Source organism: Monodelphis domestica, chromosome 7, assembly GCF_027887165.1.
Source record: "Monodelphis domestica isolate mMonDom1 chromosome 7, mMonDom1.pri, whole genome shotgun sequence".
Lineage (NCBI taxonomy): Eukaryota > Metazoa > Chordata > Mammalia > Didelphimorphia > Didelphidae > Monodelphis > Monodelphis domestica.
The window spans coordinates 285836536-285861875 of record NC_077233.1 but is presented as its reverse complement, the minus strand read 5'-3'; the positions used below and the strand labels follow the sequence as shown (position 1 = coordinate 285861875).

At 42.4% G+C, this 25340-nt stretch overlaps 1 protein-coding gene across 3 annotated transcripts in view; it reads right to left on the bottom strand.

The window, feature by feature from the left end:
• Positions 1-25340, bottom strand: part of TNFAIP8 (TNF alpha induced protein 8) — a 138021-nt gene that overhangs the window by 73124 nt on the left and 39557 nt on the right. The window contains exon 1 of one of the 3 annotated variants that reach the window (XM_056803951.1): positions 4853-5005. The exons of the other annotated variants lie outside the window; for them this stretch is intronic. Coding sequence (XP_056659929.1) covers positions 4853-4865 — 13 coding nt within the window. The 5' untranslated portion in view covers positions 4866-5005. Of the gene's footprint in view, positions 1-4852; positions 5006-25340 lie in introns of those variants that run through there. 3 annotated transcript variants of the gene reach the window in all.

Genomic DNA, 25340 nt, shown 5'->3' with positions numbered 1-25340 from the left:
TGTCCAGGAATGTGGACCACCGACACCTTTGCAGACGTAGGGCCCCCGGATTTCAGTTGAACCTCCTTCCCCGGCCGTCAAGAACCCCCTTTCCTGGTAGATGGGCGCGTGAACATGTCAGGTGGCAAAGGCAGACCTGCGGTGGGGACCGTCAGACGTTTCCCTTCTGCCTCTTCCAGGGCTTTCTGCAGAGCGATCAGTTCTGCCTTTTGAGCTGATGTGCCTTCGGGAAGGGCAGCTGCCCAGATGAGGTTACCGGAAGCATCGACCACCACAGCGCCTGGACCCTTGGTTGCCCGTTTATGATGAAGCTGCTGCCGTCCATGAACCTCGCGTGGTCTGCATTCGGGAGAGGCACCTCGGAGAGATCCGGCCGGGCGGAAGTGGCAGCAGCCGGGATTTCTTGACAGTCATGGAGGGCCCCGCTCGGAATGTAGCAGATCTTGGTTGGACTAATTACATTCCTTTTCTTCATCTCCATCATCGGACAACCATCTCAATGGCAGGAGCCTAGGGGAGCCTCCGATGCTGACGTCGAGCATCCACATAAGGGGGGTTTACAAGCGGATGTCAGAATACGTGTCAGTCTTCTCTCTGCCACACAGCGAATGTTAACTGGTCTGGCCCTCCGTCGTAGAGCTGACTCATCTTTGGCAGAGAGTTTTCTGTTGGAGATATTTGTATGTTTTGTCCTGCCACGTACTGGTTACGGCTAAGACAGATTTTACTTGCATGCAGCCTAAGCTCTGAAAAGAGATTCCTTTCTGTGCGATTGGTCCTCCTCCACACGCTTGTTGTTCAGCCACATGCAACTCTATCTCATGCCAATACTGGCCATGGGGGTTTGCTTGGCAAAGGTAGATCCTGGAGTGGTTTGCCATTTCCTTCCTTCAGAAGACTAAGAAGTTAAGTGGCATCACCCAGGGTCACGCAGCTAATGTCTGTGGCTGGATTTGGATTCAGGTCTTCCTGACTCCGGGGCAGCTATGTGATAGAGGGTTGGGTCCAGAGTCAGGAAGGCATCTTCCTGAGTACAAATCTGGCCTCAGACACTTACTAGCTGGGTGATCCTGGACAAGTCACTGTTCCCTCTAAGATGAGGCGGACAAGAAAATGGCAAACCACTTCACGATGTTGGCCAAGCAAACTCCAAATGGAGTCATGAAGAGTCTCATACAACTGAAATGAATGCACACCACCACAACATCCTGACTCCGGACCCAGCACTCTATGCACTGAGCCAACTAGCAGCCCCACAAATCTAAAACCACGACTGCCTCTGGACAGGGCTGGCCCTCTCAGCCCGGCAGAGTTGAATACCGGACTACTTCCAGGGCATTCGCATTGAAAAGAACGTCAGTCTTTACGGCTATCATGCAAAGGCTCTTAGCCGAGTGCTGGGATGGATGGCTGCACTTCAACGTCATCACTGTCCTGTGTGTTTTACTTTGGGTATTTGAAGACATCGGTTGGAGGCTATGCTTTAGCCAACTGGCAAAGAAGGCCAAAATGACACCAGAAAAGTAGACTTCATTCCTCCAAGACTTGCTTCCATCAGCCTGGGGGGCCCCTTCATCTGAGGATGGCTGCATTCCCTTCATCCCTTATCTGGGGTGTCGTGGCCACAAAACTTGGTGGCCAGCTTTGGAGGGAACGAGCTTCTAATTTAGGAATTCTCAGCCTAAAGCTGTGCAGTACTTAAAATCCACAAGCCATAGCAGAGAAGCGCAGCCCTAAGACGCATCAGTCAGGGGACAGGATCTAGGAAGCAGGAACTCCTTGTCTATTTGTATTTAATACTATCTTTAAAACGATCAGACTTTTATCAGAAAACTGTTTAGTTCTGGGATGTACAGCCAGAGCCAGACTAAGATACGGGGAATCTGGCTTGTATCCAGCAGACAGACAGAAAGAGGATAAACGGAAGCCGTGGGGCAGCTGGGTGACGCAGTGGCTACAGAGCCAGTCCTGGAGTCAGGAGGACACGAGTCCAATCCGGCCTCAGACACTTCCTTACCGTGCGACCCTGGGCAAGTCCCCTAACCCCCATTTGCTTAGCCACTGCCCTTCAGTCTTGAGTTATTATTGAGATAAAAAGCAAGGGAAAACCAGAAAGGCTTTAACTTGTTTATAATCAGACAAAACTGGAATACTATAGAACGTGCCCCTTTCAATTTGGTGAGACGTGTACCATTCATACAAAAAGGGACCGCCATAGACTAACCTGAGATCATTGAGCCTGAAGCCTGTAGAGCAGGAAGAAATCGGAAAGAACGAATGTGTGAATCAAGGAATGAGAAAGCACATATTAAGTGCTTACTGTATGCCAGGCACTGTCTAAGCATTGATTATATATAATCTAAACCTTTTCATTTCACAAGTCTCCACTGATGGTAAGAGACTGAGTCATTACTTGACCCATATTATTGCTCACTCTATTAGGCACAAAGGAAAGTGGTTATTTGCCTGGAACAGAAGATCTGTGTGCTTCATTCAAGTCAGTTCTTTCCCGTAGGAGTAGAGGGGACTCATGAGGTCTATGAGGGGCTCATCAAGCTGTGGTTCCTCAAGATCATCATCATCATCAAGATAGGGTTGTTTGGAAGCACCTCAATCACAGACCCACACAAAGCCCTCCCTTCTCTCGGGGACCACTTTCTTAAAACCTCCATAGTTGTCCTGGGATGATCTATGGAGCCAACTGGAAGAACAAGTGAATGCTGGAACAGGCTAAGAGACCTTAGATAGTCCTACATTTGCCATTAACTGGTTACTCAGCTTTGAGCTAGTCATTTTACCCTTCTAGACCTCAGTTTCTCATCTGTAAAATGAGGGGGTCGTGCTAGACATTTTCTGAGATTCTTTCCATCCTATGACTCTAAGTCACTTATGGTATGAAGCATGTTTTGTGGAACCCTTGCCTGGGTGGCAGAGCAGAGAAGTCACACAGGCAAAGTTGTGATTTGCATCCATGTTATGAATACTCAATAGTGAAGTATCAGACTCTTGGGGTTGTTTGGTTGTGTTCGTCTCTTTGTTACTTCATTTGGGATTTTCTTGGCAAAAAAAAAAAATAGAGTGCTTTGCTATTTCCTTCTCCAGCTCATTTTAAAAATGAAGAAACTGAGGCAAACAGAGTTAAGGGACTTGTCCAGAGGCACACAACCAGTACGTGTCTGAGGCTGGATTTGAACTCATGAAAGACGAGTCTTCCTGACTTTAAATCCAGTGGTTTCAGCCACTGTGCTATCTACCTTCCTGCATAGAGAACAGGCTTTTACATTACTCATGACTGTACTAGAATAAAGCCAAGGTAGCCCAAAGGTAAGGACTTTCACTAAGAATACTGTGGAGGGTTTGGGAGTAACAGAATTAGGAGGACAAACCTATACAGTTATCCCTTTGAACTTGAGATGGCAGCCACCCTCTTCTCCACTCATTCTGTGAATCTGACTTTAAGTCAGAAAAATAGCCCCAAAGGATACTAAATGTATCTAATATGGAGAGATCACATGTGCTTATTTAGGATACAAATGTATAAATTTACTATATGGTATACATAAAAATCTATTCTGTGGTGTAGTGCATACATATATGTAAATATACCCACATATTTATATGTCCATGTGTGTATGCATGTACACTAACATTCCCTCTGGGTTACACAATTTGCAAATATACTTTTAAGCTGTAACATGTTACACACATACACACAAAGATATTTCCCTTTCCCTCCAGGAAAGAACTTTTTTTTTAACCCTTACCTTCTCTCTTTGAATCAGTACTCTATATTGGTTCCAAGGTAGAAGAGAGGTAAGGGGTAGGCAACAGGGGTCAAGTGACTTCCCAAAGTCACACAGCTAAGGAAGTGTGTCTGAGGCTAGAGTTGAACCTAGGACTTCCCGTCTGTCTCTCAATCCACTGAGTCACCTAGCTGCCCCAAAAGACCTTTTTTCAGTTAACCACTGTCCCCATTTCATCTACTAAAGTCCTCTCCCTTCTTTTAAGGCACAATTGAACTCCTGCTTCCTCCTTGAAGCCTTCCTTGATTCCATTTTTATATACTATCATTTTAAATATATATATATTACATGTATGCAAAAACACACACATTCCTCCATTAGTATGTAAACTGAATGAAAGCTGGGTCTGCGCCATTGTGTAACTTCCTATTTCTTAGAGCCTAACCCAGTGCCATATATAGTAAGTAAATATGTAACGAAAGTTTGCTGAATTGAAATGTTAGCTAGGGTTGACCAGTAGAGAAACTTTTTAAGTACCGAAAGGTAAAATCTCTGGTGTCTAATGTAACGTGACTATAGGCGACACATTTTGACAACATTCTATATAGTGGAAGAAAAGTAATAAACAACTTGTTTCTACCTTGTAAGAACAAAAAGGTAAAATCTCTTACGACTGAGGTAATACATTTTGACAAAATGCCGATGGCAGAAGAAATGAAATACAACTTGATTTTATCTGCCTCCAAATGGACCACAAAACCACTGTGAAACAGAAGTCTTAGAATAATTAAATAAATACCTAGAAAATGTTGAGCCAGAGAAAAAGAGAGGAGGTGTGAGGATGAAACTGTTTGAAAGTCTTCCTACAAAGCTCCACTTCTAATGCATTTCAGTCTGTGAATGAAATGAAGGTGCATCTGCTTTAACTCATCCCTCTTCCCTCCTCTTGGCCTCTCCTCCAATCTTCAATAACAACAAAGGGAAACAACACTAAATTGTACTTCAAGCCACAAACACCAATTCTCCCTTCAAGAAATTAACTCCAGATTATTTAGTGGCACCACCATTTCTCCAAATCCCACCAGACTTTGATTTTATTTTTAACTCACTTAATCTCGGCATTTCCTTCAGAACCCAACCAGAATGGCACCTCCACAGCTAGATTAGGAGATGTCTTGGTAACACCAGGGAAGTTCAAAGAAAGTATACAAAGGGCCCTCTTGGAATTTGTTCTCCAATACTTGTATTTCTTTTCAGGTTGACACATTTTGTTCCCCCGGAGAACTCATACTGTATCACTGAAGTCAACTAGAAGCTTAGCAAGCATGCATACACTGGCCAACAACAAGCCTCAAAGTGGTTTTGCTTGTTATTCTGGGAGTCTGGTTTCATCACCTGTCATGGCATGCATTACAGAGTCTTTAATTGTAAATTTGGAGAGATTCTTGAATGCATAATGGATTTGGACTGGTTGCTGCCTGCACATGCTTTATTTTTGAATGTCCTCGATGATTCCAGGGATTCCTCAGGATGGAGGAAGCTTTTAATTTATTTCAAAAGTTCCTCCTTATTATTATTAACTTGGCACACCAACAAATATGAACATTTCCATATATGAAGAGTAGAAAAAGAAGATAGCGAATAAAATCATGAATCTTCATTATGTTCAAGTTGTTTTTTAAAAAGCACATTTCAATTTCAATTTAAGATACCTGAACCAATGCTGCTGCTTGTCATTGGCCCCTTCTGAAATTTGTTCTTTAATTCATCTTCTCTTCTTTTACATTTTTTCTATTTTTCCTTTCACTTTTCTTGGATTTTACTTTTAGTATCAATATCACTGCCCCCACAATTCTCCATGGAAAAGAGCCCCTCCTCCTTTACAACAGCCAGGTATAGCTGAATAAAACAAATCTGGATGTGTTTGAAAACATCTCACTCAATGGGGATAAAGGTGGGGGTTTAAGGTGGGCTGAAAGAAAGATGATTCATCAAGTCTTTTGGAATTGATGCCAACGTGGATTTTTGGATGACTCAGTTTACCCTTACTTTTGAGAAATCCCAGTGCCAAGTACCCCTTTTTTGGTTGGAATGTCAAGCACCTTTTTGTTTTGGAGGCTTCTCTATTGGATGAAAGTTTTCCTCTCATGAAGCCCAGTTGATTAGTTTGATCTTTGCCTTAGATTTCTCACAGCTGACACTTTTAATACCCTAGGTGCTGGCTGCAAAGAGGTTTACAAACCTGTTTGTGATAAATTAGGTATCACAAGATACCAGAGGATATAAGGACTCCCAATTTCCTTTCCTCTTTGGAGAAAGCATCTAGTGTGTTTTCTCCCAGGGGGTACAGTTCCCAGAGTCCCAGGGCCTTTGGTTTTGTATGGTATTTAATGTTTGACTCTGTAGTGACCAAATTCTTGAACCTTATCCCTTTTTCCTGATTAAAGAGTGGGTTTTTCTGACTCCTTTGGTAGTTGTGGTTATTGCCAAGTCAACAATAAGTGATTTGACCATAGTTTTTAATTCCTTTATAGGTTGCTGGTTTTTTTTTTTTAAAACAGTGTAACAGCCATTATATCAACTATTCTGGTTTTGCTCACTTTACTCAAATTCATAAAGCTTTCCCAAATTTCTCTGAATCTGTCCCTTTCATCATTTCTTATGGTGCAATATTTCATCCCATTCATGTTCCATGATTTCTTCAGTCATTCCCTGAGTGAGATAGAATTGGATGTGCTGTTCTCAGATGGTGCATTCAGCTTATATCCACCACTCTTATTTTCAAGGCAAAAACACCCACTTAACACCCCCAATTGGGAAAGGGATGTGGAAGGCTAGTATGTTACCTTTTGTTGACTGAAGACTCTGGGACAAGCTTAAGAAGAAGACTGATAAAAGACAGGAAGGGCAATAAACAACTCAGGTGCTCCCTTTACCTCACCTGAACCTAATTTAGAAGCACATGTGTTTTGGATTGTGATTCAAGGCTCAGTGCAGGGGCCTGATGGAAGGTGGGAGGAGCCTTGCATTGGGAATATGTATATATTGCCTGTTTGCTGCCTATTCAGTGGGCTCTTCTTAGCCCATCACTGAAGCGCCTCCTTTCATGAAAGAAATAAACAAATGTCTTCTGACTTCAAGTCTTATTTATTTAAGTGAATGGCGCACTTGTGCTAGTTTTTATCTCATGCATTCCCCAAAATATTTTTAAATGAGTATTAAATTTAAGCTTACAAAGTTTAAGCTTTCAACAAGTGAGAGAGGATAGAAATGAAGTGTGTGTGGGGCACACAAAACTCAAGCAGTTCTTTCTACCCAGAATAAACATGAATTCTTATTACTACAAAAGATCTCAAGGAATTCTGGGGAGAAGTTAATAGGAGACATATATTTATTATTATTTCCATTTGCTTTGAGACTATAAGAGATTTGGGTGGACATATGGACACCATTGTTCCCCTCCCCAACATGCATACTGGCATAAAGGCACTTACTACCTGGCTAGATCTCATTTCCCATCACTTAAGGTCTTGGACTGAATTTGCATCTGTCTGGGATATGAGGAAGAAATTAATAGAGATAATTAATCAACATTAAGAATAAGATATATCTATAAACCTGTGTTCTCTTTATCTCATAGCACTCTGGGACTATTTTTGCAAAGAATTGAACTCTTGCACTTTGGAAACATTTTGTCCCCCTACCATGTTCAACATACAAAGAGCAAGTATAGGGAGGTACTCAAAGCTAAGAGGCTGAAAGTTCCTTGAGAGTTTTCCTTTATCTTTGTACTGAACACAATATTTAACACCAGGCATTGCAATATGTAGGTGCTTAATTGTTTGCCTGTATGACTTATACAGCCAAAACCCTGGGAAGGCCAGAGAAAACTGGATGCCCCCCAACATTTTGTCCTGAGTCCTCTTCTCTCTCTCTACTCATCACTTAATGTTCTCATCAGCTCCTATGGGATTACTATTCTAGACAAATGATTTCCAGCTCTGTAATCTAGTTTCTAATTGTTTCCCTGGACTCCAGCCATGTATTTTCACTCAGCTTTTGGACATCTTAAACTGGACATCCAATAGGCATCTCAAACTCAACATGATCAGAACAGAACTCATTAACTCCCCCCTCAAATCTTCTGGTCTTCTCAACTTTCCTATTACTGCCTAAGGCACTGTCATCCTCCTAGTCATCTAATTTCACAACCTCAGTGCCATCTTGAATTCCCATTTATACTCACTAACTAACCAGTAATCATCCACTTAGCTGCCTTGGGATTTCTCCAAAGCATAAGTCTGACTATGGCATCTCCCTATTCAATAAAGATTCAGGAGCTCCCTATTACCACAAAGATCAAACACCAAATGCTCTCTTTGGCATGTAAAGTCCTTCACAACCTGGCTTCTTTTTACCTTTCCAGTTTTCATGTATTTACTTTCCTCTGTGTACTCTGTAATCCAGGGAGATCAACTTTATTGCTGTTCCTTGAACATAATACAAATATGGCTCATCTCCATGCCTCTTTATTGGCTGTCCCACATGGAGTGCTCTCCCTTCCCATCTTCACTTCTAAGATTTCTTGGCTCAAATCCCACTCTTCCAAGATGCGATGGATAGAGAATTGGTCTTCGAATCCAGCCTCAGACAGGCGTGATCCTAGGTGGGTTATTTAACTTTACAAACTCAGTTTCCTTCACTCTACAATGGGGATTAATAGCATCCATCACCCAGAGTTATTGTGAAACTCAAATAATGGGACCATGAAGTGCTTAGAAGTGTCTGGTACATAATAAATATTTGACTTCCTTCCTCTGTCCCCGTCTCCTAACCACACTGTTAATAAGATAACTTCCAATTTATACTGTGTATATCCTGAATATATACAATTATTTGCAGGTTGCCTCTACTATTAGAATGTGAGCTCTCTGAACTCAGGTTTTGTGTTTTTATCCTTTATTTTATATCCTGGTGCTTAACACCATGCTTACTAAAATGCTTATTGACTGTCAATATACTATGTCAACCATCTATATAAATAAAATGGGAGAGGGACAGCTAGGTGGCTCAGTGGATGGAGTGTGAGATTTGGAGTCAAAGAGGACATGGGTTCAAATCTGGCCTTAGACACTTTCTAGTTGTGGGACCCTTGGAAAGTCACTTAACATTGTTTGCCTAAAGCCCATGCTCTTTGGTCTTAGATTTGTTACTAAGACAAAGCAGTGGTTTAAGAAAAGAAAATGGAGGAGATCAAATTGTACCATCCTACCATGGAATGGATGACCTGTGAGAGCAGTTCGACATTGTTCATTCAGTGACCTCTGGAGTCTGTTCACCTTAGGGTACAGAGTGAGGAAGAATGCGGGAACACTGTGAACTTGCTAGCCCTGAAACCTGCTTGGTGGCCAAGAGCCACCGACATTTTTCCTGCTTTGGACTTTTGGCATCCTGCCCTGGAGTCAGGGATGGAGGGTTGGGGAGTGGAGTGGAAAGAAGGAACTCAGGTTGTTCTCTCTCCAGAACTGCAGCCCAAACACCAGGTCCTTTGGCATCCCTCGTCCCCAACTACTTTTTTTCACTTGGGTAGCAAGTTAGCCTCAGAGTCTCACTTATGTTAGTGGCGAAGTCTGGATGTCTTTTCCTTTGGATCTCCTTGTTGTTGTTCAGGAGTTTCAGTCACGTCCGACTCTTCGTGACCCCATTTGGGGTTCTCTTGGCTGAGATACTGGAATGGTTTGTTATTTCCTTCTTCAGCTCATTTACAGATGAGGAAACTTAGGTAAACAGGCTGAGACGACTTTCTCAGAATCTCCCCTCTAGTGAGTGACGGAGACCAGATTTGAACTCAGGAAAATGAGTCTTCCTGGCTGCAGGCCCAGCACTGTAGCCACTGCATCACCTAACTGCACCCTTAGTCCAGCTGGGTAGAAAAGCAGGCTGAAGAGTTTCATTTATGTTAATGATTAAGTTGGGGTGTCCTTTTAGCTGGTATTTCTGGTCTTGCTTAGATTGTAACCATGATGACGAGGTTTATTATAAAACTAGGTCTTCCCCTGCTTTGCCCAGGAATGACACCCTTTATCTCCCCTTCTCAGGAAGAGAGCTAACTCCCTCCACTTCCCCCAAAAGATGGGCTGTAGCTCACCTTCTTCCAAAAGAGAACACAGACCCCCAAGAGGTCAGGCAAAGTTCCCTATACTACTGAGTCAGAGAGGGCAGGGCAAAGGAAAGAAGAGAGGCACCCAGTCCAGCTCCCACCCTCCCCAAGGAAGCCACAGCCCGGACTGCCACTCCAGCCTAGCTCCACCTCTAATCACCAGGGAAAAGGAGAAGACAATATTTCCTGTACAGCCACCCACATCCTTATCAGCAGCACACTTAACAAAATCACAAGTGATGGGAGCTGTCTGTAAAAAAGTCCTTTTGATCTCGTGGCTTTATCTTGTTCTACAATGTTTCAGAGAAACCCGAGTCGAAAAGCCCCCCGACTTCTTTAACTTGCCCTCCTGCCCACAATAACAAAAACCAAAACCAACAGTTATGGGTCACCTTTTGTTTTGTTTTCCTCTACACACTTCCTTTCCATCTCTTTTTCTGTTCGCTTTCTTCCTCCTCTCCTGACTCCCTCATTTCTTATTTTACCTTTACCAACTCTGCTCCACGGTACCGCTTTTGTCTTCCATTACCCTATGTGGGATATGAATAGAGCACTGGGCCTGCAGTCTGAAATTCCTGCATCCCAATCTGTTCTCAGACTCTGTTTGCTTCAGTTTCCTCAACTGTAAAATGGGTACAATAATAGCACCTACCTCCCAGGGTTTTTGTGAGCATCAAGTAAAAGGATGATGATGATGATGCTATTTGTAAAGTACATAGTGGTCGAATAGTTTTCAGTTGTGTTCCGCTCTTCATGACCCCATTTGGGGTTTTCTTGTAAAAGATACTAGCCTGGTTTCCAATTTCCTTTTCCAGGAACAATGTTATAAATGATATTGATCTTACAATAAGGAACTGGGACAAACAGGGTGAAGTGACTTGCCCAGCTAGTATAAGTGTCTTCAGTCTGGATTTGATCTCAGGAAGTTGAGAGTTCCTCATTCCTAGCTTAGTGATCTGTCCATTGGGTGACCTATTTATTATTCCCTCCCTCTCTAGGTCTTCCTCTAATGCTGTCTCATTTTCCTGTGCTTTTCAGAGGACAACTTAAATGATAGTAGGGACTTTAAAGACCACTTAGTCTGTCTACCCTTCTCATTTTAAAGATAAAGAAAGAAGGAGCAGCTGGGTGGCTCAGTGGATAGAGCTAAGCCTGGAGAGGGGAGGTCCTGGGTTCAAATAGGATTTTAGAGACTTTCTAGCTGGGTGACCTTGGGCAAGTCACTTAACCCCCATTGCCTGGCCCTTACTACTCTTCTGCCTCAGAACCTATACATAGTACAGTGGTGCCTTGACATACCATAACCAAGCTTGTAACTCAATTTGCTCATGTGTCAAATCAAATTTCCCCAATTAAATGAATGGAAATGCAATTAATTCATTCCAGCCCCCCAAAACAACACAAATTTTTGTTTGACATATATGCTTTTAAATACAAAAACGTACTTTATAAATAAATGTATTTATACATAATAGAGATTGTAAAGAAGTCAACTTGCTCATGAAATGGTCAGGCAAAGATGCTGGTGGAGGTTCTCATTTTTGCACGCGATCGCTTACCATAACTTGCTCTCTGCACACAATAGTGTGTGACACAAGTGTCGTCACACAGCTCCGCCCCACGACCCGTTGCAGCTTTTTCTGGGTGTGTCTTTTCAATAAACTGTTTAATTTTTTCCCAAATCCTTCACATTTCCTCAATCTCGCTTGTACTGATTGCCTCATCCACCTCGGGCTCCTCCCCACTAATTTCCTGCAAACCCTCCATATGCCGCTCCTGCTGTTGTAACTCTTTCAGTTCCTCTGATCCATGGTTAAAAGTTAAGAAATTTGCCCACAAAATGATCATAAAAACAAAAATAACGAAGACAGCAAAAGCAGTTCAATGCAGATGCTCGCCAGCCAGATAAACACTGAACTAGATAAGACAGCCTCGTGTAAGTTGTGAAACGGAACGTTTGGCAGGTCTAGTGGAGGCAGGAGGAGGCTCAGGACTCAAAGATCTGCTCACAACTTAGGAGCAATCGTGATTGGGACTGAACGTATGTCAGATTGCTCATGACTTACGGTGCTCGTGTATCAAGGCGCCGCTGTGTTCATTTTAAGAAGGAAAGTAGGGGTTCAAGGGGGGAAAAAAGATAAAAGCGGTCAACTATTTGCCTGCTGTCGCCCAGGGAGTAAAGAGTAGCCCTGGGACTTCACCCTGATTTTCTCACTCTTTCCCCACTTGCTCCACTTCTATCCTCTGTGAGTTCAGGAAGAAATGTGCTAGTTTGACAATGAGAATTAGTTATACAATTAGTCAAAGGAATACAAAAAAGACAAGATGGATCAGCGCATGGTAGATATAAATGGGGCCAGTCTGAAGAGGCAATGGGTATAAGCTCCCTGTTAGAGACAGAATCCGAATGCTGGAAGGAGATGTTGGCATTAGGGAGAGGAAAAGGGAAAATGATGATTTTTTTATTAAGTGCTATTAGGTGCCAGGTACTTTGCGAAGTGTTTTACAAATAGTTCATTTAATCTTCCCAACAAACCTAGGAAGTAAAGGCTATCGTTAGCATTCCCACTTTACAGTTGAAGAAACTGAGGCAGAAAGTCACACAACTATTCGATGGAGCAAAACATCCGTACTGAGTGTAAGTGGGAATCAGGGAGTTGTTTCAGGAAACAAGGTACAAACTCTTCCATTGAGCATTTGATGTCTTTCACCATCTGGGACAAGCCTTACTTTCTAGACGGCATTCACACTATTTATGTTCCAGCCAAACTAGCCCATTTGCAGTTTCCTGAACCCAACATCTTATCTGCCTTCTGTGCTTTTGGACACAAGCTGTGCCTCACTCCAAGGAATCTTTTCACCCTGACTTCCCCCTCATAGAATGTCTTTTGTTGTTCAGTTGTTTTTCAGTCATTTCCAACTCCTCGTGTCCCATTTAGGACTTTCTTGGCAAAGACCCTAAAATGCGTTGCCATTTCCTTCTTCGGCTCATTTTCCAGATAAAGAAATGTGGGCAAAGGGGGTTATACAGCTAGTAAATGTCTGAAGCGCAATTTGAACCCGGTCTTCCTCATTCCCAGCCCAGGTCTCTATCTGCTATACCACCTCTCCGGCCCTTCGGATGTCTTAATTTCTAGGTTTCTTAAAAGCTCACAATTCCACCTCCCATAGAAAGCATAGCGTGACCTGGTCCCCCCGTCATTATCTTGGCATGCTTTTCGGTATACACGCTCTATCCTTCCCAAGCAAACAAAAGCACGTTTAGGGCAAGGGCTGGTTGGTGTTATTTGTCTTCTTTTGCCTTCTCAGCACCTGAAAGAGTGTGTGAGAAATATTTGTTGGATTTCGTTCAATCATAATTCCTTTTCACTTTGTACAAGGGAAAGAACAATTAGCAAGAAGAAGTCTGTAATCCTGCCATGACCCCGATTTGACAGCTGATCTTGATGCTTTCAGTTTCTTCTTCATATTCTCCAATTCAAAGCAAACCGAAACCCATCGTTTCTCTACAATTCATTTTCCCATTAAATCTTATTAGTTCACAAATTCAATCCAACAAACTAAATTCAGCACTATTTGGGGCATTGTGAGAGGTCCTAAGGACAATGATTCCTGTCCTCCTGTGAGAAATGTCATGGCAAAAATATGAAAATGGACGGTTTGACGCAATACCCTGTCATTCTGCCCTGCTACCTGGAGGAACAGGGTGGCAAAGAGGAAACGAGATAGCTGCAGTGAGGAAGGAATCTTAAACTGGAAAAGGCGAGGGAGATCAGGACAATGGCGGGTCTGTTTCTTGCTTGGGCATGGCTACTATTTCAAAAGCCTAGCCAAGGTCAGAACTGTGCAGAGGTCCCAACTAGACACCTGACACCCCAGAAAGCATCAACTCTGATAGCTTACACCAGAACCCAAGTTCTACCTTCTTGTGCTGTGAATCTCAAGATCCACAGTCAAATACAGGCATCCAAATAAATGGAAATGGTAAGGATGCTAAAACTCTTGGGTCCAGAAACATCTTTTCCCCATCCCCACTCAACTAAAATCGATTCTCTTTTCAACTGGGAGAGGGTTCAAACGTCCTGACTTTTACCCTCCTCAGTAGCCACGATCACCCAGATGAGAATGATTTGTCCTAACAGCCACAAAGATGGGTGAAGCAGACTTTATGAAGTGCTTAGAGCTCAGTCAGACATGGAAGATGCCAAGGTCATTCACTGCATCCCAGGGCCAGTTATCCTGACTTTCATCTTGCCTCTGGACGTTGATGACTCTGGAAGAGAGAGTGAGGATGATGACTCTGTGCTTTGCCCCAATTAAATCCAATCAAGCACAAGTCAAGACATCACCCCTGTGATGGCACTGATCCTTTTTGAAAATGGAGGCAGCTATGTGGCTCACTGGAGAGAGAGCCAGCCTGAAAATGAAGAATGAACCACAACAAGCTATAAAGACAAGTTCTTCAGGAAAAGTTCTTCGTCTAATAAGCACCACTTTTTCTAGGTTATTCATTCAAAGTCAAGCTTCAACCGAAGTCAGCACAACGGAACCAGGAACCAGAATGTAAAGCAGGCATCCTTTGATTTGAAGACAATATCCAAATAAGCAGTGATTGAACTCTGAATTCTGGAACCCTTACACTGAATACTAGACAAGCTGCTATTATTCAAGCATTAATGAGAAGCATTCTGACTTCAGTTAAAATGGGATCAAATGCAGGAACTTTTGACCTGGGTGACACTAAGAAATGGTGATACAAAGAGAAACGAAGGCAGCTAGGTGGCTCAGTGGAATGAGAACCAGGTCTAGAGATGAGTGGTCCTGGGTTCAAATATGACCTTAGGTACCTTCTAGATGTGTGACCCTGGCAAGTCACTTAACCCCCAATGCCTACCCCTTATTTCTCTTTGGCTTTAGAACCAATATACAGTATTGATTCTGAGAGGGACAGTAAAGGTTAAAAAAAAAGAGAACTGCGAATCAGAACAATTCTGAGGTGCAACAGATTGGACAAGAACAAAAAAGATAAGAACAATCAGTTGTTACAGGGGCTACAAGAAAAAAGGCACATGAGCGCACTTTTGGTGGTGCTATTAAATGGTTCAATCATTGTGGAAAGACATTTGGAATGACACTCAAGAAAATGACTAAAATGTTGACCTAGAGATCCCACTGCTAGGCATTGACTTACCACCCAAGGAAGTAAATGATGAAAAGGAAATTCCCATATAAATCAAAATGTTTACAGCAGCACTTTTTGTGGTAGCCAAGAAGTGGACACACTATTAAATGAATAAGTAAATATATGTGAAAGAATATTATTGTACCACTAGAAACAATAAAAAGTAAAAATTATGTACCAGATATTGGGCTAAGAGGGTCCCTGCCCTCAAGGAACTTAAAATCTAAAGGGAGAAAAGAGTCAAAAAGGGGTTGGGGCAGGTGGACAGTGGAAAAAACAGAGAAGTCCCAAAGTAGTGAGGCCAGGTGAGAAATGAGATGTTCCTTGAGTTGTAGTTCTTTCTCTAAATGGAAGTTTAGAAGTTCATAGCTCTACCCTCCAATAAGAGGGACAAGGATGGTGATGAGGTAGAGTCAGAAAGTTGATGGGATCTTGTGAGACGACGAGGTTCCCCCAATAATGAGCTTCTTGCAGCAGAGAAATCCTGAGAAATGAGAAATGATGAACCTAGAGTAGTCATGATGAACTGAACTTGGTGCCACTATGATGCTAATGCTTGGCCACTAAAACAGGGAATATACCTTCCTCCCTTTTCTTGCTGAGCTGCAAGCTGTCTGAACATTGGCCTAGTGGTTTTAAGCCTTTCATCAATGAAATGATTCTGCTGTCCTCACTGGTGACTGTTCCTCCAGACCCACTACAGCATGCCCCAACTTTTCTCCATGCTCCCTTGCCGAACTTTCTACTAGATGCATTGATGCCACCATCTTTGTCTTCTAACCCAGTTCTCCACTTCTGGAACCAAGATCAAATTAATTCTGCCATGGCCCCTATGCAAGGTGTATCAGTTTACTTCCCTAAGACTCACTTACCATTCCTACAACTTCCTAAACCAAAGTGCCCCTCCCTTACCTAGGTGTGTATTGCTGTTCAGTCTTTGTGACCCTATTTGGGGTTTTGTGTAATTGAAAATCTGTTACCCTAAAAAAGAATTACATTTCCAGGGAGCCCACTGACTTCCTGTCATTATGTACTTCCTGTCAACAGAGGATATTAGTGAGTGGGCAGTCCTCTTGGGGTTCTTTGGCTGGATGACAGCAAGCATGGTGATGGTAAGCAAGGGTTTGAACTGGCTGACTAGCCATGGGCATGTGGCTTTATTTTTGAATCCCTTTTATTCCTTTTACTTCTAATGATCCTTAATAAATCTTTAAAATATAATATTTTATTATTGAGATTAAATTTTAATTCTTACAGTTTTCTTGGCAAAGCTCATTTTCCAGATGAAGAATTGAGGCAAACAGGGTTAAGTGACTTGCTCAGGGCTACATTGCTAGTAAATGTCTGAGGTCAGATTTGAACTCATGAAGATGAGTGTTGCTGATGCCAGGCCCTTTCTCTGTCCACTGCTCCACCTAGCTGACCTAGGTGTATAAGCCATTTACAATTAGAATGTAACCACTTTGAGGGCAAATACAATCTTTGCTTTTTAATTTGTATCCTCATTGCTTAGAATAATGTTTGCCATTTTGAGTTGGTGTGCTGGAAGACTTTTAAGAGTCTCTTATACAGCAAGGAATTCAGATCCATCAATACTTAAAAGAAATAAGTTCACTGTATTCATTAAAGGTCAAATACTGAAGCTGAAGCTTTTAAATACTTTGACCATTTAATGAGAAGATACAACTCACTGGAAAAGACCTGGATGTTGAGAGATTGAAGACAAAAGGAGAAGGGGAACACCGAATCTTCCTTTCCTTTATTCCCCAAAGTATATATAAGACCCTAAGTTCTTCAGTTTCTCTGAAATTCTCATAATGGACATTCCCAGTCATGGTGCATTTTCCAGAAGACTTTGTTCCTAGAGTCCCAGAGCTTGGCTCTGTGTGCAGTACATGTTTACGACTGCGTAGTGGCTGTAAGAACTCTGTCTCCCTTGTTCTTGTTCTCTATCTACTTCAGTGGATCTGTATTTTTCCAGGGGGACACCAGAAGTTGGGATGAGTATAGTGTCATCAAAACAATGAACTTGGACAGACTTCAAGAGACAGTGGAAGAGAGAAGGGCCCAGCATGCTATGGTCCAGGAGTCATGAAGAGTTGGACATGAGTAAATGACTGAACAACTATAACAAAGTGTATAATAAATACTTAATTCACGTTGAAAAATGAGGGTGATATAAAGGAATAGACACCAATCAAAATACTCTGAAAAAAGAATCGAGGAGCAAAGCCAAAAACCATCAGATGATTTCCACAGGGCATGCATGACCCTTCAGATCAATGTATGGGATTAGTTTTGCCAACAAAAGCAGTTTGAATCGTGATCACTCCATTCATGAGATCGGTGAGTTGCAGCACTTGTAAGCGCTAACACGGCCCCATTTAAGGGCTAACAAAAACATTTATACTGTTAGGGATGCACTAATCAACCTCGTTAGCAGCATGACTTGTCAATATTAAAGACTTCATGCCTGGCAGAAGCAGAAGCCACATTTACACATGTTCCGTTGATCGTAATTATGTGTAGATGTCCTATTTGCTAATATGGCTACTTGCTAAAATGTGTTTATGACCCCCAAATCTAATCCTCATGGCACCGAGTGGAGAAAATCTGACCTGCCCAGTGCCCACTTTCTCATCTGAAGCCTAACAAAACAAAGCTCTGCCTTCTTGTTTTCACTCATAATGTAAACAAGAATCCTGTTCAAAACTGAGTCAGTGCCATGGTTTCCACAACTTTCTGTGCCTTTTGTTGGTGATTTTGCCGTTTAAAATGGCCCCAAAATATAGTGCTGAAGTGCTGTCTAGTGTGTTCCAAGTTGGAAAAGGCTGTGACATTCTTCACAAAGAAAATCTATGTGCTAGATAAGCTTTCTTCGGGCACGAGTTATGGTGCTATTGTCAGTGAGCTCACTGAATTAACAATACGGTGGGTGCATCCAGAAAAAGAACAAGGAAATTTGCTGATCTGTATATAAGGCCAATCTGGAAAGTGCTAAAGTCATGTGAGCAGAGGCTTACAGGACGCTAACCTTGTATTTCCCCTAGGAGCAATGGTGCAGTACTTGTAGAAACTTTAGAACGTAGCCAACACCAATGATGCTAATTGACCATACACAGACAGCTACTATATTTTAGCCAAGGAAAATGTATAGATGCAATAGACTGAAGAATAACCTTCCTCTTTCTGCAGAGGGCTCTCTTCTCCTCCAGTCACTTGATACTGCAGGTTTCCTTGACTCTTTCCCTTCCTCTTCCCCCTCATATCTAATCAGATGTCGTCTTACGGAATTTACCTCCAAAATATCTGTTGCATATGTTCCTGAAGTTCCTCGAGTGCCCCAGTCAAGGCACGATTATTTCCTTTGGTCTGGACCACTGCAACAGCCTCTTTTTTCCCCTTCTTATTTCCCTTCTGTCTTAGTAGTATTGGCTCCAAGGCAGAAGAGTGGTAAGAGCTGGGCAACTGGAGTTCCACAACTAGGAAAATATCCTCTCTTAAGTGATCTCCGTGCAGCCAGCTTCTTCTTTTACTCTCCATATGGAAGCCAAATGGAGATTACTCAAGTGCAAGTCTGACACTCCTGTGCACAAGAAGGATCCCTATTGCCTTTAGGCTAAAATATGAGCAGCTCTCTTTGACATTAAAAACCCTTCAACCTATCTTCCCAGATTTCTTTCACATGATTCACATACTCCAGTTTTTAGCCAATCTGGCCTGTTCCTCATTCATGATACTCCATCTCCTGCCTTTAGGTCTTTGCATAGGTGTTCCCTCCTATGGAATATTCTCTTCTCACTTCTATAAATGGGTATTTCTAGCTTATTCGGAATAATTTGGAAGCCTTTCATTTTACCAAGCTGGCTGCCACACCAAACTATTTAATGGTCTGTGGTTCATCCTTCATTTTAAAAAGGATCAAAGATACCATCTGGGTGATGTTTTGACTTACTTGTGAATTGGGTTTAAATGAGGCAGTATTACACAGTCATCAGTCTCACTCTCTCTTCCAGTCATCCAAGTTCACAGGCAAGACAGAAGTCAGGATGACAGGCAATGACCTGGGATGCAGAGGATGACTGGTTTTTTCCATGCCTGACCAAGCTCTAAGCTTTCTACAGCGTCTGCTTCAGCTGCCTTCGAGGCCATTGTTCTCCTTGTTCTCATCCACCTGTTGCACCAGGGGAAGTCTCCACATACTTGGGGTAGACATCCCTCTAAGTCATCTATGGGTTTGAAGCCTGTTAACTTTCCCTCAGCCAGATTAATCTGTCTCCTAAAGAGTTTTACCAGGGTGTGACCTGAGCATGCTCCAGTTTCTTGGAGCCACAAGTGAGAGTTGGATGAATGAGTCACCAAAGATGGATGAACAGCTCTGCAAAGGACTCGGCAAAAGCTGTACGTTCAGGGAGGACTACTACCTCGGGTGTGAGGGCTTGCTGATTCAATAACTAGCTTGTAGGTATGATCTAGGCATTAGAGAAATGGTCTGGTGGATGGAACCAGCAATCAGCAATCAAACACTCACTCACTCAGTCATGGGTAAGAGGACATCTACATCATCTACAACCAAAAAGAAATACAACGCTTTCCCTCAAAGAGCTGGGGGAGGGGGGAAGTGGGGGCAGGGAAAGGCAAACATAAAAGGAAGTTGAAAAGAAAGAGGGAGAAGGAGGAAGAAATCCAGCAGCTCAATCACTCCTGTCTTTACTCCTTAAATGCCCAGATAGAAAGAGGTCCCATGGAATTGGCCCACAAGATGTGCAATCCCACTGACCAAACCTCAGGGGTATCTGTTTCTTGTGGTAAGCACATTCATTTAATCAATTGTTCATATTCAAAAAGGTGCAGAATTCAAAATTACATTATTCTGTACCTTAGAATGCATTTGTAATTACATAAATATTCCACTAAGTAGCACGTCAACATTTCAGTTGTACAAGTTAAGTGTTAGTCCGACAACAGAGATTAGTTAACAGTAAAACAAAAATCCTCACATTTCCCAAATTTGAATTTTCCTTGAAATGCTGCAAAGGCCAGGTTAGAGAACATCTGTAAGCCAGTGCCTCACTGTCCAATTCCCATTTATCGCAAAGGCAGACTAACGTTCCAAATGCAACTAAGGAGTAACCTAGAGGGATGTTAAAAAGACACAGAGGAAATGAGGAAAAGGGTGCCGTGGGAGTGATCCCCAAACAAACTCTTTCAAATAAAAATGTTTCAGATGGTCAATTGCTCCTTCAAGATTTTTCTGAACTTTAAATCTGACTCTTAGAACAATGCTACAATTCTGGGTAACAGTAACAAAAACAAATCAGAAAAGCAAACAAGACAACAGTACTGTTTCTTCGCAGGGTAGAAGAGCCAGATCCACAATCAAGTCCAGCAAGGAGCTCCAGCTAGTGAATGAATTCCACTAAAACAAAAAGGCTGATCTCATTTGAAAACTGTGTGGGTTGGGAAGAAATCCACAGGACTCATAAAATGAGTGAAACCAAGTCCCTGTCTGGGTGGGCTTACTATTCCCCGTGGCAATGATGTTATTGTGAATTTGCTTTTTCCATCAAGTACTTCCTCAGCCAATGGCTGATAACAACCCTCCAGGTTCCTGCCAGAATCTAGACATCCATTCTTCTGGAACTCAGTTCCTCCAATTCTTGTCAGCAAAGAAGAAGGAATCCTTTTGCTTTCATAATCCTTCCTACTTGTCAAAATAAAACTGGCACAGGGCCAACATCTGCGAAACACCACTGATTGACCCTAAATCATGGATAATAAAGCCATAAGCCAATCATGGACCTGCTTAAAAATGTGTTTGGATCTGCAGTTCTCAATCTCTGGCCTAAATTACCAGTGGGGCCATGACATTTCCACAAGAAGTCTATAATCCACATGTAAATATACATATTCCTCTTTAGCCTGGGTAAATGTCATATACAAATACATGCGTGCGCACACACATCTTTTTAATGGAATGTAGAAATTAGAAAGAGAGAGAGGGATTGGACCTGTGATTTTATTTGTGTGGGGAACTCCTGGATGAGGAATTCCTCTAGCTATGTAGGTCAGTACCTTTTCTGCACTTAAGTCTCTCTCTTTTTCAATCACTTGCCTTCTGCCATAGAACCAATAGGCAGAAAGATATGTAAGGGGTAGGCTATTGGGGTCCAGTGATTTGCTAGTCACACAGCTAGGAAGTGTCTAAGGTCAGATTTGAATCCAGGACCTAGGCTCCTGGCTCTCATTCCATTGAGCCACTAGCTCCCCCTCTGCAACCTAGCCTTAGAGATTTGTCTAGACTAAAAGTGTCAAATACACAAGTGGCCCACAACACTCAAGTGCGGCCAGAACCAAATCAAAATGTTGCTCTTTTCTGATTTTAATGTGCTAGTATGCTAACTGAAAAAAAGAAATACATCAACAAATATGATTTTCTAAGTCAATATGCAATCTGTGTGGATCCTTATGTATGGTTTAGTGGCTCCCATTTCTATTTGAGTTTGATACCAATGGTCTGTCTAACTGTGAATTTTAGTTTTACTCCACCCTGTTTAGTCTTTAGAATTCTAGCAACCAGGAATGTCTACACCCCTACTTAAGGATTAACTGTATTTCCGACATGTGCTAGCAAGTGACAAATCAGAAACAACTGATAGACCCCTGTGCTGTCCTAAGCCAAGCTTAAGCTACCATTGGTACATATGAGATGTAAAGAACGGTCTATATATTTTGCATCACTTCCTCTCTCAGCTCACTCTCGCTTGGAGATGTTGGGAGCTCCTGGTGGCAGTTTGGCGTTTGTGGCTTGGCAGTGAGGATACTGGGAGAAGCTTTGTGGCATGGTTAGGTGAGGCATCTTCCCTGAGTGACCTGGTTGAGTGGTTAGGCTGATTCCTTCTTTCCTTGACCTCCTAAAGCACTATCCTCCGAGGAAGCCCCTCATCTCAGAGGAGACCTCATGACTGGAAGCCGAGCTAGTTTTAATCTTCTGAGGGGGCCTCTGACCTTCCCTTGGCTTAGGCTAAACCGGAGAAATCTTATACCCTTTCCTCTCTCTCTCCTCTTCTTAATTTCTTCCAACTATTGTAATTAAACACCATAAAAATCCCAAACTGACTTGAGTATTTTATTGGGATTGAATTTAAATCCCTGGAGACCACTAATATAATATATTCAGTCAACAACCCCTAATTTTACCCTTAACAAGCATTAAGAGATTAAATGATTTGTGCTGGGTCAAAGAACCAGCATGCCTCAGAGGTGTAACTCAGCCCTTCCAGGCTTTCCAAGCTGTGCTATCTCTCTATTTAGTAACTATTAATAAAATATAAATTCATTTTAAAGTGTTGCTGAATTCATATTAATTTTGTCATGTATTTTCTTGATCAACAGATACTATCCACTATCAAGTATGGTTCTGAGTTTTCTGTCATTTTAAAGACATTAGATTGAAAAATGGTAGAAGGTAGTGAGAGGCAAAATAAATATTAACTCTAGAATCAAAAGATCTATGTGCTTATGGCAAAGCATAACCTCTCTGGGTCTCAATTTTCTCAATCAACACGCATTTATCAAAGATCTATAATGTTCCAGGCACAGTGTGCAATGCTGATGAAATCAAGACAAAAACAGAACAGTTCCAGCTCTTCTGGAGCTTGAAGATCTCTGGTCTATACTCTTTTGCCTAGGGCAGTTAGGTGACACAGTGAATAGGGTGCAGGGCCTGGAGTTAGGAACATGTAAGTTCACATCCAGTCTCAACTCTTACTAGATGTATGACCCTGAGCAAGTCATTTAACCCTGTTTGCCTCAGTTTCCTCATCTATAAGATAAGCTACAGAAAGAAACGGCAGCTAGTGAAATTTAAACTTCCCTCCTACAAGAAAAGAAGGTTGGACTCTTATGGTCTTACGCCAACAACGTGACTTAAGAGATTTTAGGAATTTCTTTGTTTAGCTGGTCTAGGAAACTACTGTAGTCTTAAATATTATGGAATTACAAACCTCCAAAAAGTGGCTACTTCCAGCAATGCACTGATCCGGGATAATCCTGAAAGCCTTTTGACAGGAATGCTATCCAGCTTCAGAGAAAGAGAGCTATTGGAGTGCCACAGCAGCATATCAATGGTTTTACTTTGGGGTTTTGGTTAAGTATGAGCTTGCTCCTATAACAAAGACCAACATGGAATTGTGTTTTGCATGACAATAAAAAAATGGAAAAAGAAAAAAAAAAGAAAGAGAAGGGGGAACCCCCTTGCTGGAAACCATCAAGCAAAAGTCGGATGCTAAAGGTGTTGGGGGAGAAGAGATGCTTTTCAGGTACCAAACCAAGCCGGGACAACTTAGCGGGTCTAAGAACAGTAACACCCAGTACGACTTACTATTTTTTAAATAAATTGCATTGACTAGACTAAAAATCTCTCCTCAATTCTCTCATCATTGAGATCCTGGAGTTCTTTTTTCAGTGTTTTGCCCAAGACTTTAATAAGTCACTTTAAACTACAATTATACTATCATTATGAGACATGTGTGCTATGTAGGAAGCCACAACATGAGTCTCATAATGATAGTCTATTGTTATCCCCACTTTTTTAGGACGGGGTCCCTATCGGAGCCTGTTTAGAAGCAGAGGGGCTGGGGCCCATTTCACTGGCCCATACTGGAGCAGCAGCTTTTGACCTGCTCCACTTGGCCCCCCCTGGCCCCCAGGCCCAGGGGCTCACTTTGTGGGGACACCTGATCTGCACAGCCCCCTGAAGCTCTGACCTTCTAGGCTAGAGAGATCTGCCAGCCTCAGCCTTCCTCGTAGGTGGGATTACAGGCATTCGCCGCCACATGTGCCAACGACATAGTTTTAAAAATAGCTCACAGTAAGGAAACGGGTTGGGAATTGTGCGGTGATCTTCTTAACGGAAAGGGACAAAGACGAAGGAACACAAACGCCAGAGAATGTTTGCATTTCGATAGCTCCATCTATATTTTGCTCAGGAAAGTATCTCGACTCTACAGATATCAGGATCCCCCCAATGGAACCCTTAGAGAGCCCCAAAGTATGGTCATTTGCCCAAAGTAACACATGGCGAACAGAATGCGAGTCTCTTCTTTCCTGTTACGATGCTCTCTGTCCATACTAGCAACTCTCTCCCTTACATGCTGCAGTGCTATGTAAAACGTGTACCATTTTGAATATTATTTGAGTTTCTTTCCATTCTGCTCCATTGTTGCTAATGCCATGCCAGGACCTCATCCTGAATTAAAGTTTTCATTCATTGGGCTGCTCATGTTCATTGAGCTGAAGAGAACGTTGTTTTATGGGTTTTTAAAGAAAATGCCCACCAGGTGAAGGACTGGAGTACCAAAACGCTTTGGGGCTCAACATGTAGGAAGACGAAGCGTTTTAGAATACGGACTGTGGGTAAAAACAAATAAAAAGCGATGAGTGGGATCTTGGGAGGAATCGTGGTGAAGGAAAAAATCACTGAAAACCAAATCCCCTTCCTCCAGACACGTCAGCCTCTACCCCTACTCTACCACTGAGCTTCCTTTACTTTGAAGAAAGCCTTTTGCAATTTGCTGCAATTCTGTCTTTCAAAAAGAACAATCCTGAGTGGTGAATGATCACCACCACAGATGGGCTCCACTCTTCAAGTTATCATGTCCACATCCACCATGCTGGGGCTCCTCTTAATAGATTCAGGGATGCTCAATGGAAACGTCCTCCCAGCTCATCAGTGCTTTACCCCGGAGTCCACTTTCGTGAGTTTGGGGAGGGGTGGATTAAAGGACAGCTTTGGGCAATTGGCTCACTGGTAGTAGTTTTTGGTCCCATCCCAGTCCCAGTAACCATTCTGTTGGCTGACTGGGTGGGAGGCACTAACAATTTGGCTGCATAGACAAGCTACAGAACTTCATTCTGGTCACACAAATTGCACAACAGCAAATATCATTACCATGACCTTTCAAGAAGCGAGCTTCAAAAGAACACGGCCCCGAAACAAAACAGATCCATAGCGTAATAATTACAAATGATGTAAGTTTACAAAACACTGAATGATCTCATTTGAGCCTCATGCCAAACTTAGGAGGTTATGCCACTATGGGCCAAGTGACTTGCTTAGGGTCACACAGTCAATATCAGAAGAAAAATTTAGAACTCAGGTTTTCCTAACTCCAAGACCAATGTTGACTTTAGCTAGCTGGGTGGTTCAGTGTCTACACCTGGGCTGAGAGTCATAAAAACCTGGATTCAAATA